This window comes from Nerophis ophidion, linkage group LG07, assembly GCF_033978795.1.
Source record: "Nerophis ophidion isolate RoL-2023_Sa linkage group LG07, RoL_Noph_v1.0, whole genome shotgun sequence".
Lineage (NCBI taxonomy): Eukaryota > Metazoa > Chordata > Actinopteri > Syngnathiformes > Syngnathidae > Nerophis > Nerophis ophidion.
In genome coordinates this window covers 1,528,207-1,544,548 of record NC_084617.1, presented here as the reverse complement: position 1 = coordinate 1,544,548, position 16,342 = coordinate 1,528,207, and the positions used below count along the sequence as shown (strand labels likewise).

The following is a 16,342-nucleotide window of genomic DNA, read 5'->3' as shown; positions in this document are numbered from 1 at the left end:
ACCCTTCCGGGTCCTTAAGACCTAACTTGAAGGAGCCCCAACAATTAAAAATAAAAATAAGTGTATATTGTATTGGTTTTGATTTTTCAGTGTGCGGCCCTCAGTGGAAAAAGTTTGGACACCCCTGCTTTAAGAGCAAACGAGGCTTGGGGATCAGGTGAGAAAGTTGCTTTTTTCATCCCGATAAATATTCCAGGAATGCTCATTTTGTCCAGGAGTTGTGATGCTTTGTCCGCCGCGGGGGGGCGCTGTTTCCCTCCCGCAGCCCGGGTTGCTAGGCAACAGCAGACTAGTCCCAGCGGCCAGCCTGAGAACCAGCCAGGAGGGCAAAGTGCACCCTCGGCCTGGACGACCATCATTTCGGAGCAGATTGTTTGTAACTTGACTCTTTTCTCTCGCGCCAGGTTGACTTGGATCGTCGGACTTTGCACAAAGGCGCGTCTGTGCAGGTAATGTAACACCGGCCCGGGTCACGTGACCAGGTGCTTTACATAAAGAGGACGCTGGGTTTCGGTTTATTCTGACGATGTCGTCTGCACGGCCAGGTCAGGGCGGAAGTAACGGGGAGTAGTTTCCTCCTTTTTTGGTTTTCTGCCTACCTGAGAGCAGCCCGACGGAGGTGAGTGTTCATGTTCATTTATTTCACTCAGGACGCCTTCCTTTATCACGCACGACACATTTCTTCCGCAGGCAGGAGAGAAGAACATCAGGTCCGTGACATGGAAATAAGTTTGATGCGCACCTGAGCCGGTCTCGGACCTTCCAGCATGGCCGTGAGTGCAAGCACACCTGCAGGCGTCGTCATGTTCCTTCTGCTGCTGGTGACTACCGAGCTTGTGTGGGGTGAGTTGTCCAAGAAGATCTTAGCACTTACCAAAGTGCCAAGGTTGACTTTCCCCACAAGGATAATAAAAACTCATTGTGACAAAAGTGTAAAAAGAAGTTAACCCCTGTTAATAATAAAACATATATTTTAATTGTTGGACAAAATTAAGATAACTGCTGTTGACGGTAAAATGTTAAAAATATGTTTATTTTAATGTTCAGACAAGTGTAGGAAGATGTTATGCAGTATAAATAGTAACAAGTAAAACAAAAAAAAGGGCACACAAGCGTAAAAAAAATAGTTGATAGTAAAATATGAAAAAATATTTCTGTGTATTTTATTACATTTGATATTGTTAGACAAGTGCAACAATAAGTTATCTACTTTTAAAGGCCTACTGAAACGGGGATAGCAGCTCCATTCTATGTGTCATACTTCATCATTTCCCCATATTTTTGCTGAAAGGATTTAGTAGAGAACATCGACGTTAAAATTCTCAACTTTTGGTGGCTAATAAAAAAGCCTTGCCTGTACCGGAAGTAGCAGACGATGTGCGCGTGACGTCACGGGTTGTGGAGCTCCTCACATCTCAACATTGTTTACAAACATGGCCACCAGTAGCTAGAGCGATTCGGACCGAGACAGCGACGATTTCCCCATTAATTTGAGCGAGGATGAAAGATTCGTGGATGAGGAAAGTGAGAGTGAAGGACTAGAGCAGGGGGTAGGGAACCTATGGCTCTTCTGATGACTACATCTGGCTCCCAGATAAATCTTAGCTGACATTGCTTAACACGATAAGTAATGAATAATTCCACTGGTAACCACAGAGTTAAAAATAACGTTCAAATTATAAAACATTCTCATGCATTTTAATCCAACCATCCATTTTCTATCGCACCTGCTCAAGAAGTCGCATTAATGGTAAGAAGTCTTGTATTTATTATTGGTTAGCTTCAGAATAACAATGTTATTCAAACAAATAAGAGACTTATTGTACTCTAAAATGTTGGTCTTACTTAAAACTGCACGCGTTTAATTGTATTCAGTGTTAAAAAATATTACATGGCTCTCACGGAAATATATTTGGAAATATTTGGCTTTCATGGCTCTCTCAGCCAAAAAGGTTCCCGACCCCTGGACTAGAGAGAGAAAGAAAAAAAAAGGCGATTGCAGTGGGAGCGATTCAGATGTTTTTAGACACATTTACTAGGATAATTCTGGAAAATCCCTTATCTGCTTATTGTGTTGCTAGTGTTTTAGTGAGATTAAAAAGTACCTGAAAGTCGGAGGGGTGTGGCCAGGGGTGTGGTGACCGCCAGTGTCTCTGTGGGAGGAGGTAATAGTCGCCGCAGCAGATGCAGGAAGTGAACTATATTTATATAGCGCTTTTTCTCTAGTGGCTCAAAGCGCTTTACATAGTGAAACCCAATATCTAAGTTACATTTTAAACGAGTGTGGGTGTCACTGGGCGCAGGTGGGTAAAGTGTCTTCAATCAATCAATCAATGTTTATTTATATAGCCCCAAATCACAAATGTCTCAAAGGACTGCACAAATCATTACGACTACAACATCCTCGGAAGAACCCACAAAAGGGCAAGGAAAACTCACACCCAGTGGGCAGGGAGAATTCACATCCAGTGGGACGCCAGTGACAATGCTGACTATGAGAAACCTTGGAGAGGACCTCAGATGTGGGCAACCCCCCCCCTCTAGGGGACCGAAAGCAATGGATGTCGAGCGGGTCTAACATGATACTGTGAAAGTTCAATCCATAGTGGCTCCAACACAGCCGCGAGAGTTCAGTTCAAAGCGGATCCAAGACAGCAGCACAGGAAACCATCCCAAGTGGAGTCAGATTAGCAGCGTAGAGATGTCCCAACCGATACACAGGCGAGCGGTCCATCCTGGGTCTCGACTCTGGACAGCCGGTACTTCATCCATGGTCATCGGACCGGACCCCCTCCACAAGGGAGGGTGGGACATAGGAGAAAAAGAAAAGAAGCGGCAGATCAACTGGTCTAAAAGGACACAACGGCAGTGACTAGGATGGCGGAAGCGGGGATCGAACCTGGAACCCTCAAGTTGCTGGCACGGCCGCTCTACCAACCGAGCTATACCACCCCTGGCTGGCTCCTAACTACAGTAAGAGCCAACTTATTACCACAATTTTCTCACCGAAACCTGCCAGTTGACATGTGTTCGGGATCCAAGTTGGCTTGACCGCTCTGATCCATAGTAAAGCTTCACCTTCGGGAATTTTAACCAAGGAAACACCGTGTGTTTGTGTGGCTAAAAGCTACAAACTTCCCACCTACATCTTTCTTCTTTGATGTCTCCATTATTCATTGAACAAATTGCAAAATATTCAGCAACACAGAAGTCCAGAATACTGTGGAATTATGCGATTAAAGCAGACGACTTATAGCTCGGATCGGGCTGGAAAATAATGTCCGCTACAACCCGGGACGTCAAACGCAGGCGTCATCATTCTGCGACGTTTTCAACAGGATACCTGGCGGGAAATTTAAAATTGCAATTTAGTAAACTAAAGCGGCCGTATTGGCATGTGTTGCAATGTTAATATTTCATCATTGATATATAAACTATCAGACTGCGTGGTCGCTAGTAGTGGCTTTCAGTAGGACTTTAACCACTGTCAGAAAGGGACAAGCGGTAGAAAATGGATGGATGGTTTAGTAAACCAAAATCATCCTAATTAATATGCAAGTGTTGATGTTGTTTTGGTACGATCACTTCACTAATGTTTGCACCAAAGCATAAAGAAGTACCAAGGTTTACTTTCCCCACACCAAAAAAACTTCATTGTGACAAAAGTGTAAAAAGAAGTTAAGCCCTGTTAATACTAAAACGTAAACGAATAAGCATTTTAATTGTCGGACAAGTGTAAAAATAACACAGCTACTGTTGATGGTAAAAAGAAAAAATCTATATTTTAAAATTTTCAATCAAGTGTATAAAAAGTAATAATAAAAAAGGGCATACAAGCGTAAAAATAAGTGAACCACTTTTAATAGTAAAATATGAAAAAATACATCCATCAATTTTATGATATTTGACAATGTCAGACAAGGGCAACTATAAGTTAACTACTGTGAATATAAAACATGATGTTCATTATTCTCATGCACGTGTAAAATAGTAGATTTGATGTCATATTCTTCATTAGCAGACACCTGGGAGAAGAAGTTGAAGTAAAACAACAAAAAATATGTCATATTTTTAACTGTTAGACAAGAACTTAACCACTCTCATTAGTAAAATGTCCCAAAAAAAATCATCTTAATTGGTATGCAAGTGTTTATGTTGTTTGGGTGCAAACACTTCACCACTCTTTGGACCAAAACATACATAAATAAATAAATAAATATACATATATACATAATATTTGTAATTATTGGGCAAATATGAAATGAAGTTCGACAATGAAAAGTACAAATAATCTGCTCTTAATTGGCGTACTGGTGTAAAAAGAAGTGAACCACTGCTGCTAGTCAAACATGAAACAAAATCCAGTTGTCAGCCAAGATATGAAATATTCATATTCATATTCAAAATGTGGTGTTAAAGCACTAATGGTGGCATCAGTGAGCTGCTGCTGTTTGCTTTGTAAAATGTAACTGTGAGGAGTTGCAAACACCTCCTGTCACTACTCTTAGTAGCAGGAATAAAACTTGTGTTCTTGATTGGCAAACAAGTGTAAGATGGATTTACTGTAAAATAACATTGTTGGCAGACAAGAGTAAAAAGTAAAAAACAAAAAAAGGAAAACAAGTAAAATATATGTTCTTAATTGGCAAACAAATGTAAGATGGATTTACTATAAAAATAACAGACAATGGCAGACAAGAGTAAAAAGAAGTATAAAGTAAAAAACTAAAAAGGAAAAAATACCTTCTTAATTGGCATACAAATGTAAGATACGATATAGTAACATACAATAATATAAAATGATAAAATACTATAATATAAAATAATGTAATATTTATGATTGGCAGACAAGAGTAAAAAAAATAAGTAAAAATAAAAAATAAGTTAAAAATGCGTTCTTAATTGGCATACAAATGTAGGATACAATATAGTACCATACATTAATATAGAATAATAAAATACTATAATATAAAATAATTTTATATTCCTGATTAGAATATTTATGATTGGCAGACAAGAGTAAAAAAAAAAAGTAAAAATAAAAAATAAGTTAAAAATGCGTTCTTAATTGGCATACAAATGTAAGATGGATTTACTATAAAAATAACAGACAATGGCAGACAAGAGTAAAAAGAAGTATAAAGTAAAAAACTAAGAAGGAAAAAAATACCTTCTTAATTGGCATACAAATGTAAGATATGATATAGAATCCATACAATAATATAAAATAATAAAATACTATAATATAAAATAATGTAATATTCCTGATTAGAATATTCATGATTGGCAGACAAGAGTAAAAAAAAAAAAGTAAAAATAAAAAATAAGTTAAAAATGCGTTCTTAATTGGCAAACAAATGTAAGATACAATATAGTACCATACATTAATATAAAATAATAAAATACTATAATATAAAATAATTTTATATACCTGATTAGAATATTTATGATTGGCAGACAAGTGTAAAAAAAAAAAGTAAAAATAAGTTAAAAATGCGTTCTTAATTGGCATACAAAGTGTAAAATACGATATAGTATCATACTATAATATAAAATGATATAGTACTATACTATAAAATAATTTAATATTCCTGATTAGAATATTTATGATTGGCAGACAAGAGTAAAAAAAAAAATTAAAAAATATGTTCTTGATTGGCATACAAGTGTAAGATACGACATAGTACCATACTATAAGATAATACTAAACTATGCAGTAATGAAATATTTCTGATTACAATATCCCTGATTGGTAGACAAGAGTAAAAAACAGATAACCACAGTTAGTAATAAAAAACAAAACAATAGTAAAACATATTTTCTTAATTGGCATACAAGTGTAAGATACGATATACCATACTACAATATAAAATTATATATAATACTACCCCATGAAATTAATGTAATATTCCTCATTCTAATATTCCTGATTGGCATACAAGCGTAGAAATAATTTAAATATGCAATATTTTGAATTGTTAAACAAGTGTAAAATAAGTTACACGCTGTCAAAAATAAAACTTCTAAACATATATTTCTCATTGGCATACATGTATAAAATAAGTTAATTGCTGATCATGATAAAACATAAAAATACATGTTAACTGTTTAAGTGTAAAAATAAGTTATAGTGTAAAGAGTAAAAAATAAAAACATATATTCTTAATTTCTAATCTTCTTCCAGTAATATTCCAAATACTATTTGTATTAATCGATGTATGTTTTGATGTGTTTGCTATATTTCATCTTGCTGTACGCTCATATTTGATTCTACTCTTTGTTTTTTCACCATGTGAGGCACTTTTGGAGTTCTCTCCATGAGGAGCGCTGTACTAATAAAAGACTCTTAATTGTTACGTAAAAAGTGTAAAAATAAGTTAACAGTAAAAAGTAAGAACATATGTTCTTTATTGGCAAATAGTGTAAAAATACATTGTTCAATATTACTAGTAAAAAGTAAAAATATATGTTCTTATATAGGGGGTACAGCTCGGTTGGTAGAGTGGCCGTGCCAGCAACTTGAGGGTTCCAGGTTTGATCCCCGCTTCTGCCAACCTAGTCACTGGCGTTGTGTCCTTGGGCAAGACACTTTAGCCACCTGCCCCCAGTGCCACCCACACTGCTTAGATATTGGCTTTCACTATCTAGGCGCTTTGAGTCACTAGAGAAAAGCGCTATACAAACGCAATTCACTTATTGGCATATATTGTGAAAATAACTTAACCACTGTTTATGGAAAAACATAAACATTTATATATTTCAATTGTTAGAAAGTGTACAAATAAGTCCATCCATTTTTTACCGCTTATTCCTTTCAGAGTGGCGGGGAGCGCTGGAGCCTATCTCAGCTATAATCGGGCGTAAGGGTACACCCTGCATAATTGGAATACAAGTGTTAATTTTTCTATATTTAATATTTGTAATTGTTTGTAAAAACAATGAAAAGTCGACCATAACCATGAAGACAAGTGACGACATATAAGGTGACGTCGGCTTTTATGGAGTCCCTAACTTCTCATGCCTTGTTATTGTCCTAAAAAGCCCTTCCAAAAAATTATTTTTATTATATTTATGCTCGCTGACTATAATTTTTCTCAAAATCATCATGCTGTACGCTCATATTTGATTCTACTCTTTGTTTTTTAACCATGTGAGGCACTTTTGGAGTTCTCTCCATGAGGAGCGCTGTACAAATAAAATATACTTCATTGTTACGTAAAAATTGTAAAAATAAGTTAACAGTAAAAAGTAAGAACATATGTTCTTTATTGGCAAATAGTGTAAAAATACATTATTCAACATTACTAGTAAAAAGTAAAAATATATGTTCTTATATAGGGGGCATAGCTCGGTTGGTAGAGTGGCCGTGCCAGCAACTTGAGGGTTCCAGGTTCGATTCCCACTTCTGCCAACCTAGTCACTGCCGTTGTGTCCTTGGGCAAGACACTTTAGCCACCTGCTCCCAGTGCCACCCACACTGCTTAGATATTGGCTTTCACTATTTAGGCGCTTTGAGTCACTAGAGAAAAGCGCTATATAAATGCAATTCACTTATTGGCATATATTGTGAAAAGAACTTAACCACTGTTTATGGTAAAACATAAACAAATATATATTTCAATTGTTCGAAAGTGTACAAATAAGTCCATCCGTCCATCCATTTTCTACCGCTTATTCCTTTCGGAGTGGCGGGGAGCGCTGGAGCCTATCTCAGCTATAATCCGGCGTAAGGCGGGGTACACCCTGCATAATTGGAATACAAGTGTTAATTTTTCTATATTTAATATTTGTAATTGTTTGTAAAAACAATGAAAAGTCGACCATAACCATGAAGACAAGTGACGACATATAAGGTGATTTATGGAGTCCCTAACTTCTCATGTCTTGTTCTTGTCCTAAAATAGATAGATAGATAGTACTTTATTGATTCCTTCAGGAGAGTTCCTTCAGGAAAATTAAAATTCCAGCAGCAGTGTACAGAGTTGAGATCAATTTAAAGAAAAAAGTAAAAAGTAAATAATGGGGGTTTAAATGGAAATAAAATAGAGAAATATTACAAAAAGAATAAAAACAATGGGAATAACAATATAACAGTAAAATAAGACTATAACAAGATAAAGTAGGCAGTAGTGACCATGTTAAAAAGCCCTTCCAAAAAATTATTATTATTATATTTATGCTCGCTGACTATAATTTTTCTCAAAATCCAAGATCCTGGTGTTGCGGTTCCAATATATAATTTTGTAAATATTTTTTGTATGATATTATATATATTATAAATTATTTTATATTATATCATATACGTTATATATACAGATATTATTGTTATTATTTTTATGTCCTAATAACTTTCCACCGGGCCTTTGTGTGTGGGCGGCCTTATCATGTTGTACTTTTGTCCTCACAAAGTTTGTCCTGGTGAATATTTGACCGAGGGGGAAAAAACAAAAAGATTGGGTGCTTTTCAGTTCCTGTAAAAGTCTCCCAGTTGAAATCTTTGCAAGATGACACAGCAGCAAGAGATACACTTTAGATGATTGTTGCTTTTCTCCCCACCATATCTCAGCATATTAGTGGCCTAGCCTCCACATTCCTGGGCTCCTCCTCCTCCTCCTCGCCGTGTTACTTAGTGATGTCACCCAGTCATCACATGCTCGCTCATGCGCCGCCCGCCTTCCAAGTCACCACAGCGTGCTGCACACCGCGTCCTTCTGCCAGATAAAAGCATGCTAAATGTGCAGCCATCGTGCGAGGGCGTGCTGACGGGGCGCTGGAAGAATTGAAGATGAAAAAGTGGTCAGCGTGAGGCCAGATTAGTCGTACCGCGCCGTGCCGGCTGAGAGTGAACACATGAAGACGCCTTTTACTCAAGTCCTGAACTCCATTTTGTGGGCTGTTTCCCACAAATGTTGTGTGCACAGGTAACTTAGGACGTGGTCAAGGTGCAGAAAATAGTCTATAAAATAACCAAAGTATTGTACAAGTCATGAAAACAGAAAGGTATATATATATATACATATATATATATATATATGTGTGTATGTATGTATATATGTATGTATATATATATCCATCCATCCATTTTCTACCGCTTATTCCCTTTCGGGGTCGCGGGGGGCGCTGGCGCCTATCTCAGCTACAATCGGGCGGAAGGCGGGGTACACCCTGGACAAGTCGCCACCTCATCACAGGGCCAACACAGATAGACAGACAACATTCACACTCACATTCACACACTAGGGACCATTTTAGTGTTGCCAATCAACCTATCCCCAGGTGCATGTCTTTGGAGGTGGGAGGGGCCTATCCCCAGGTGCATGTCTTTGGAGGTGGGAGGGGCCTATCCCCAGGTGCATGTCTTTGGAGGTGGGAGGGGCCTATCCCCAGGTGCATGTCTTTGGAGGTGGGAGGGGCCTATCCCCAGGTGCATGTCTTTGGAGGTGGGAGGAAGCCGGAGTACATATTATCTATATATGATACATTTATTTAAATACACATATATATATATATATATATATATATATATATATATATATATATATATATATATATATATATATATATATATATATATATATATATATATATATATATGTATGTATGTATGTATGTATGTATGTATGTATGTATGTATGTGTATGTGTGTGTGTATTTAAATAAATGTATCATATATAGATAATATATAGCATCTACGCAGCAACCACTGAACTGAATTATATTATATATATTATTGTATTATATATTGTAAATATATATTGTATATGTATAGGGGTGGGACCTAATAAGTTGACTTCTTCCCACTTCCTTTTGAGCCAATCTTGACATCTACAAAAGATTAGTCACTTCAACACATCAAACATTATCAGCCCCCTGAAACATGTTTTAAGAGTCTATGAAGGCACCTGCTGGGAAAGAAAGGTGTGCACAGACTACAAAACACAAAAGCAGTCAAGTTGTCACCTTGTGTAAATGCTAAATAAAAAGAGAATACAACAAATCCTTTTCAACTTATATTCAATTGAATAGACTGCAAAGACAAGATATTTCATCTTCACACTGACAATCTTTGCAAATAATCATGAAGTTAGAATGTAATGGCAGCAACACATGTCAAAAAAGGCATTTTTACCAGTGTGTTACATGGCCTTTCCTTTGAACAACACTCAGTGCAGGTTTGGGAACTGAGGAGACACATTTTTGAAGTGGAATTCTTTCCCATTCTTGCTTGATGTACAGCTTAAGTTGTTCAACAGTCTCCTGCCTCATATTTTAGCCTGCACACATTTTCAATGTTTGGACTACAGGCAGGCCAGTCTAGTACCTGCAAACATGATAACATTTCTTGGATGTCAACATATGTTGTTCCAAAAGCTGTATGTACCTTTCAGCATTAATGGTGCCTTCACAGATGTGTAAGTTACCCATGCCTTGGCCACTAATACACCCCCATACCATCACACATGCTGCCTAGAACACTTTCACCCTACAACAATCACTAATACACCCCCATACCATCACACATGCTGCCTAGAACACTTTCACCCTACAACAATCACTAATACACCCCCATACCATCACACATGCTGCCTAGAACACTTTCACCCTACAACAATCACTAATACACCCCCATACTATCACACATGCTGCCTAGAACACTTTCACCCTACAACAATCACTAATACACCCCCATACCATCACACATGCTGCCTAGAACACTTTCACCCTACAACAATCACTAATACACCCCCATACCATCACACATGCTGCCTAGAACACTTTCACCCTACAACAATCACTAATACACCCCCATACCATCACACATGCTGCCTAGAACACTTTCACCCTACAACAACCACTAATACACCCCCATACCATCACACATGCTGCCTAGAACACTTTCACCCTAGAACAGTCCCCATGGTCTTTACCTCTTTGGTCCACAGTTTCCAAAAACAATTTGAAATGTGGACTCGTCAGACCACAGAACACTTTTCCACTTCACATCAGTCCATCTTAGATGAGCTCTGGCCCAGCGAAGCCGGTGGCGTTTCTGGGTGTTGTTGATAAATGGCTTTGGCTTTGCATAGTAGAGTTTTAACTTGCACTTACAGATGTAGCGACCAACTGTAGTTACTGAAAGTGGTTTTCTGAAGTGTTCATAAGGCCATGTGGTGATATCCTTTACACACCAATGTGGCTTTTTGATGCAGTACCGCTTGAGGGATGGGAAGTGTGTAATATAATGGCTTACCTGCAGTGATTTGTCCACATTCTCTGAACCTTTTGATGATATTTCGGAGCTTAGATGGTGAAATCCCTAAATTCCTTGCAATAGCTGCTTGAAAAATGTTGTTCTTAAACAATTTGCTCAGGCATTTGTTGACAAAGTGGTGACCCTCACCCCGTCCTTGTTTGTGAATGAGTGAGCATTTCATGGAAGCTGCTTGACGACCCAAGTACTCATTAAGTACCACCATAATGACAACATTAAATACAGTAGTGTAGTAGACCTAAGTACTCATTAAGTACCACCGTAATGACAACATTAAATACAGTAGTGTAGTAGACCTAAGTACTCATTAAGTACCAACATAATGACAACATTAAATAAAGTAGTGTAGTAGACCTAAGTATTTGTTAAGTACCACCATGACGACAACATTAAATACAGTAGTGTAGTAGACCTAAGTACTCATTAAGTACCACCATAATGACAACATTAAATACAGTAGTGTAGTAGACCTAAGTATTCGTTAAGTACCACCATCATGACAACATTAAATGCAGTAGTGTAGTAGACCTAAGTATTCTTTAAGTACCACCATAATGACAACATTAAATACAGTAGTGTAGTAGACCTAAGTACTCATTAAGTACCACCATAATGACAACATTAAATACAGTAGTGTAGTAGACCTAAGTACTCATTAAGTACCACCGTAATGACAACATTAAATACAGTAGTGTAGTAGACCTAAGTACTCATTAAGTACCAACATAATGACAACATTAAATAAAGTAGTGTAGTAGACCTAAGTATTTGTTAAGTACCACCATGACGACAACATTAAATACAGTAGTGTAGTAGACCTAAGTACTCATTAAGTACCACCATAATGACAACATTAAATACAGTAGTGTAGTAGACCTAAGTATTCGTTAAGTACCACCATCATGACAACATTAAATGCAGTAGTGTAGTAGACCTAAGTATTCTTTAAGTACCACCATAATGACAACATTAAATACAGTAGTGTAGTAGACCTAAGTATTCGTTAAGTACCACCATCATGACAACATTAAATGCAGTAGTGTAGTAGACCTAAGTATTCTTTAAGTACCACCATAATGACAACATTAAATACAGTAGTGTAGTAGACCTAAGTATTCATTAAGTACCACCATAATGACAACATTAGATAAAGTAGTGTAGTATACCTAAGTATTCATTAAGTACCACCATAACGACAACATTAAATAAAGTAGTGTAGTAGACCTAAGTACTCATTAAGTACCACCATAATGACAACATTAAATACAGTAGTGTAGTAGACCTAAGTATTCATTAAGTACCACCATGATGACAACATTAAATACAGTAGTGTAGTAGACCTAAGTATTCTTTAAGTACCACCATAATGACAACATTAAATACAGTAGTGTAGTAGACCTAAGTATTCGTTAAGTACCACCATCATGACAACATTAAATGCAGTAGTGTAGTAGACCTAAGTATTCATTAAGTACCACCATCATGACAACATTAAATGCAGTAGTGTAGTAGACCTAAGTATTCTTTAAGTACCACCATAATGACAACATTAAATACAGTAGTGTAGTAGACCTAAGTATTCGTTAAGTACCACCATCATGACAACATTAAATGCAGTAGTGTAGTAGACCTAAGTATTCTTTAAGTACCACCATAATGACAACATTAAATACAGTAGTGTAGTAGACCTAAGTATTCATTAAGTACCACCATAATGACAACATTAAATAAAGTAGTGTAGTATACCTAAGTATTCATTAAGTACCACCATAACGACAACATTAAATAAAGTAGTGTAGTAGACCTAAGTACTCATTAAGTACCACCATAATGACAACATTAAATACAGTAGTGTAGTAGACCTAAGTGTTCTTTAAGTACCACCATAATGACAACATTAAATACAGTAGTGTAGTAGACCTAAGTATTCATTAAGTACCACCATCATGACAACATTAAATGCAGTAGTGTAGTAGACCTAAGTATTCTTTAAGTACCACCATAATGACAACATTAAATACAGTAGTGTAGTAGACCTAAGTATTCATTAAGTACCACCATCATGACAACATTAAATACAGTAGTGTAGTAGACCTAATTATTCATTAAGTACCACCATGATGACAACATTAAATGCAGTAGTGCAGTAGACCTAAGTATTCATTAAGTACCACCATAATGACAACATTAAACACAGTAGTGTAGTAGATCTAAGTATTCATTAAAAACAAGGCAAAAGTTTTATTTAACAAGTATATTGAATATTTTAGTCCATTGTATTATTACACAGAGTTCAAACAGTCACACTGTGTTTAAGAATAGGAAAATAAAACACTGTACTTTAATCAAGTGATTATTTGGTGTAGCACTAGATTGCAAGTAAAACCCTCCACGCCCCCCCCCCCCCCCCCTCCCAAATGTACCTTCTTTCTTTTACTTGGACTTTCTCCTCCACAGGAAGTTCTAAAATTGTGTCGAGAGACTTCAGATCCTACAACGCGACTGTGAGTCCAGAACTTTACTTTCACTTCTTCTGCTGTCAACACTCAGGAAGAACTTTGCTTTTGTTTTTACATCATTTGACTTATTGGGAAAACACTGGCCAAGGTCAAAATAATTATAATAAAACTGCTTTCTTTGTTTCCACAATAAACAACTACAACATAATAATAATAATACATTATTAACATTTCATTATATTTTTAAATATTTACTATACAAATTAAAAAGCCTGTCCATGTATTTATTAAATGTCTTCATATTTGCTGCTACAACTATTTTAATTTAACGCTTAATTAGGGCCTAAAGTTCTGTAGTGAAAAGTCAAGTTTTGATTTTTAATTTATAAAAATACATCAATAATAATAAGTGTAAACATCATCTTTACAGGTTAAATATATTTGTAATTTCACTCTGGGAAGTATATGAATACATGTTTGGTACTTTTTTGTAACTTTTGTTTGAGATTTGAGCCTGTTTTTTTTTTACAGTTGTACTTTTTTTTTCAAAATACACAAGATTTTTTTCAGATTTAGACTTCTGGCCTAAATTCAGCGATTCACTCTGGGAATTTTTTTCCGTTGTAATTTAACGCTCAATAAGTTTTGTACTATAAAAACAAAATCTTTGAAAGTGAAAAGTCAAGTTTGTACCTTTTTTTTCCCACTTTTGTTTGAGATTCGAGCCTGTTTTTAATTCTAAACGTTTTTTTTTGTTTTTACAGTTTCCCTTTTTTTTTTTTTTTTTTTTTTTCAAAATACACGTGATTTCTTTCAGATTTAGACTTCTGGCCTAAATTCAGTGATTCACTCTGGGAATTCTTTTCTGTTATAATTTAACGCTCAATAAGTTTTGTACTATAAAAACAAAATCTTTGAAAGTGAAATGTCAAGTTTGTACCTTTTTTTTCACTTTTGTTTGAGATTTGAGCCTGTTTTCAATTTTTTAAAGTTTTTTTTTATTCTTTTTTTCCAAATACACGTGATTTTTTTCAGATTTAGACTTCTGGCCTAAATTCAGCGATTCACTCTGGGAATTCTTTTCTGTTATAATTTAACGCTCAATAAGTTTTGTACTATAAAAACAAAATCTTTGAAAGTGAAATGTCAAGTTTGTACCTTTTTTCACTTTTGTTTGAGATTCGAGCCTGTTTTTAATTTTTTAAAGTTTTTTTTTCAAAATACACGTGATTTTTTTAAGACTTAGACTTCTAGCCTAAATGCAGCGATTCACTCTGGGAATTTTTTCAGTTTGTCATATTTGGTGCTACTACTGTTATAATTTAACGCTCAACAAGTTTTTTACTATAAAAACAAAATCTTTGAAAGTGAAAAGTCAAGTTTGTACCTTTTTTTCACTTTTGTTTGAGATTCGAGCCTGTTTTTAATTTTTTTTTTTCAAAATACACGTGATTTTTTTCAGATTAAGACTTCTGGCCTAAATTTAGCGATTCACTCTGGAATTTTTTTTTTATAGTTTATTTTTTTCAGTTTGACATCTTGTGAAAGGGATCACGTCAACATTCTGATGCTAAATTCCAGCCAAAAGTCTGAATCTGTAAAAAAAAAAAAAAAAAAAGATTTTAATTTGTTAGAGAAAGATGTGCTTTAATTTTAAAAAAAAGTTCAAATTTTAAGATATGTAAAAGTAAAAAATAAATGATGTATTCAAAAGTATTACCAGTGTGAAAAATAATTCTAAAATATTTTTTCTGTATAAAGTCCTTTTCCTGAAGATTGTGATTGGTTGAGAAGGTTTAAGTGTTTCTAGCACCCCCTGCTGCTTAGACGCGGTACCACAGCCTGTAATGACGTAACTAGGTATTTTTTATTTATTTATTTCATGCATGATTTCCAATGTAAAGTCATTGTGTGACTTCAGGGGCCCGACATCGCCGCCATCGTGGCCCCCACGGTCACGCTGGCCTGCTGGCCGCGGTCCTGGCGGCGCTGGCGGCGTGGCTGCTGTGCGTGGTGAAGAAGAAGCGTCAGACGGAGGGCACGTACAGACCCAGCGCCGAGGAACAGAGCGGCACTCGGAGCTCGGCCGCCACGGACGTGCTGAAGTTACCCAAGGAGGAGAGACTCATTTGACATTGACCTTTGACCCCCCTGAGAAGAGCATCAAAAAGGAGACGTGTTTACTGGCATCGTCCAGCAGATTCTGCCAACACTTTTTCAGTATTTTATAAACATTTCCCCTTCTTTGGTCAGGAAGTTATGTAGCACACAAATAGTCAAGTTGTCACCTTGTCTAAATGCTAAATAAAAAGAAAATACAACAAATCCTTTTCAACTTATATTCAATTAAATCAGGGGTGTCCAAACTTTTTCCACTGAGGGCCACACTGAAAAATCAAAGCGAGCGGGGGCCGTTTTGGTATTTTTTTCATTTAAAAACCAATACAATAAATGTATAAAAAAGTCTACATTTAGTCCTCCGCCCAGGCTTGATCCGGTCAAGCCAAAGGGTTTTGGGCAAAAAAATATAAAAAATGTGTCATTATTCAGTATTATTATTATTATTCAAAGTTTAAATCTGTGGATCAACATGAGGTCAAAAAAACATTTT

General features: G+C 36.1%; 1 protein-coding gene across 1 annotated transcript; it reads left to right on the top strand.

Annotated features, from left to right (window-relative positions):
* The first annotated feature begins 313 nt into the window (after window positions 1-313).
* On the top strand, window positions 314-16,323 carry LOC133555631 (protein crumbs homolog 3-like). The gene is given in 6 exon segments (XM_061904975.1): window positions 314-449; window positions 546-619; window positions 691-843; window positions 13,730-13,776; window positions 15,653-15,689; window positions 15,692-16,323. Coding segments are annotated over 4 exon segments (333 nt in total). The 5' UTR covers window positions 314-449; window positions 546-619; window positions 691-767; the 3' UTR covers window positions 15,865-16,323.
* The last annotated feature ends 19 nt before the right edge of the window (window positions 16,324-16,342 follow it).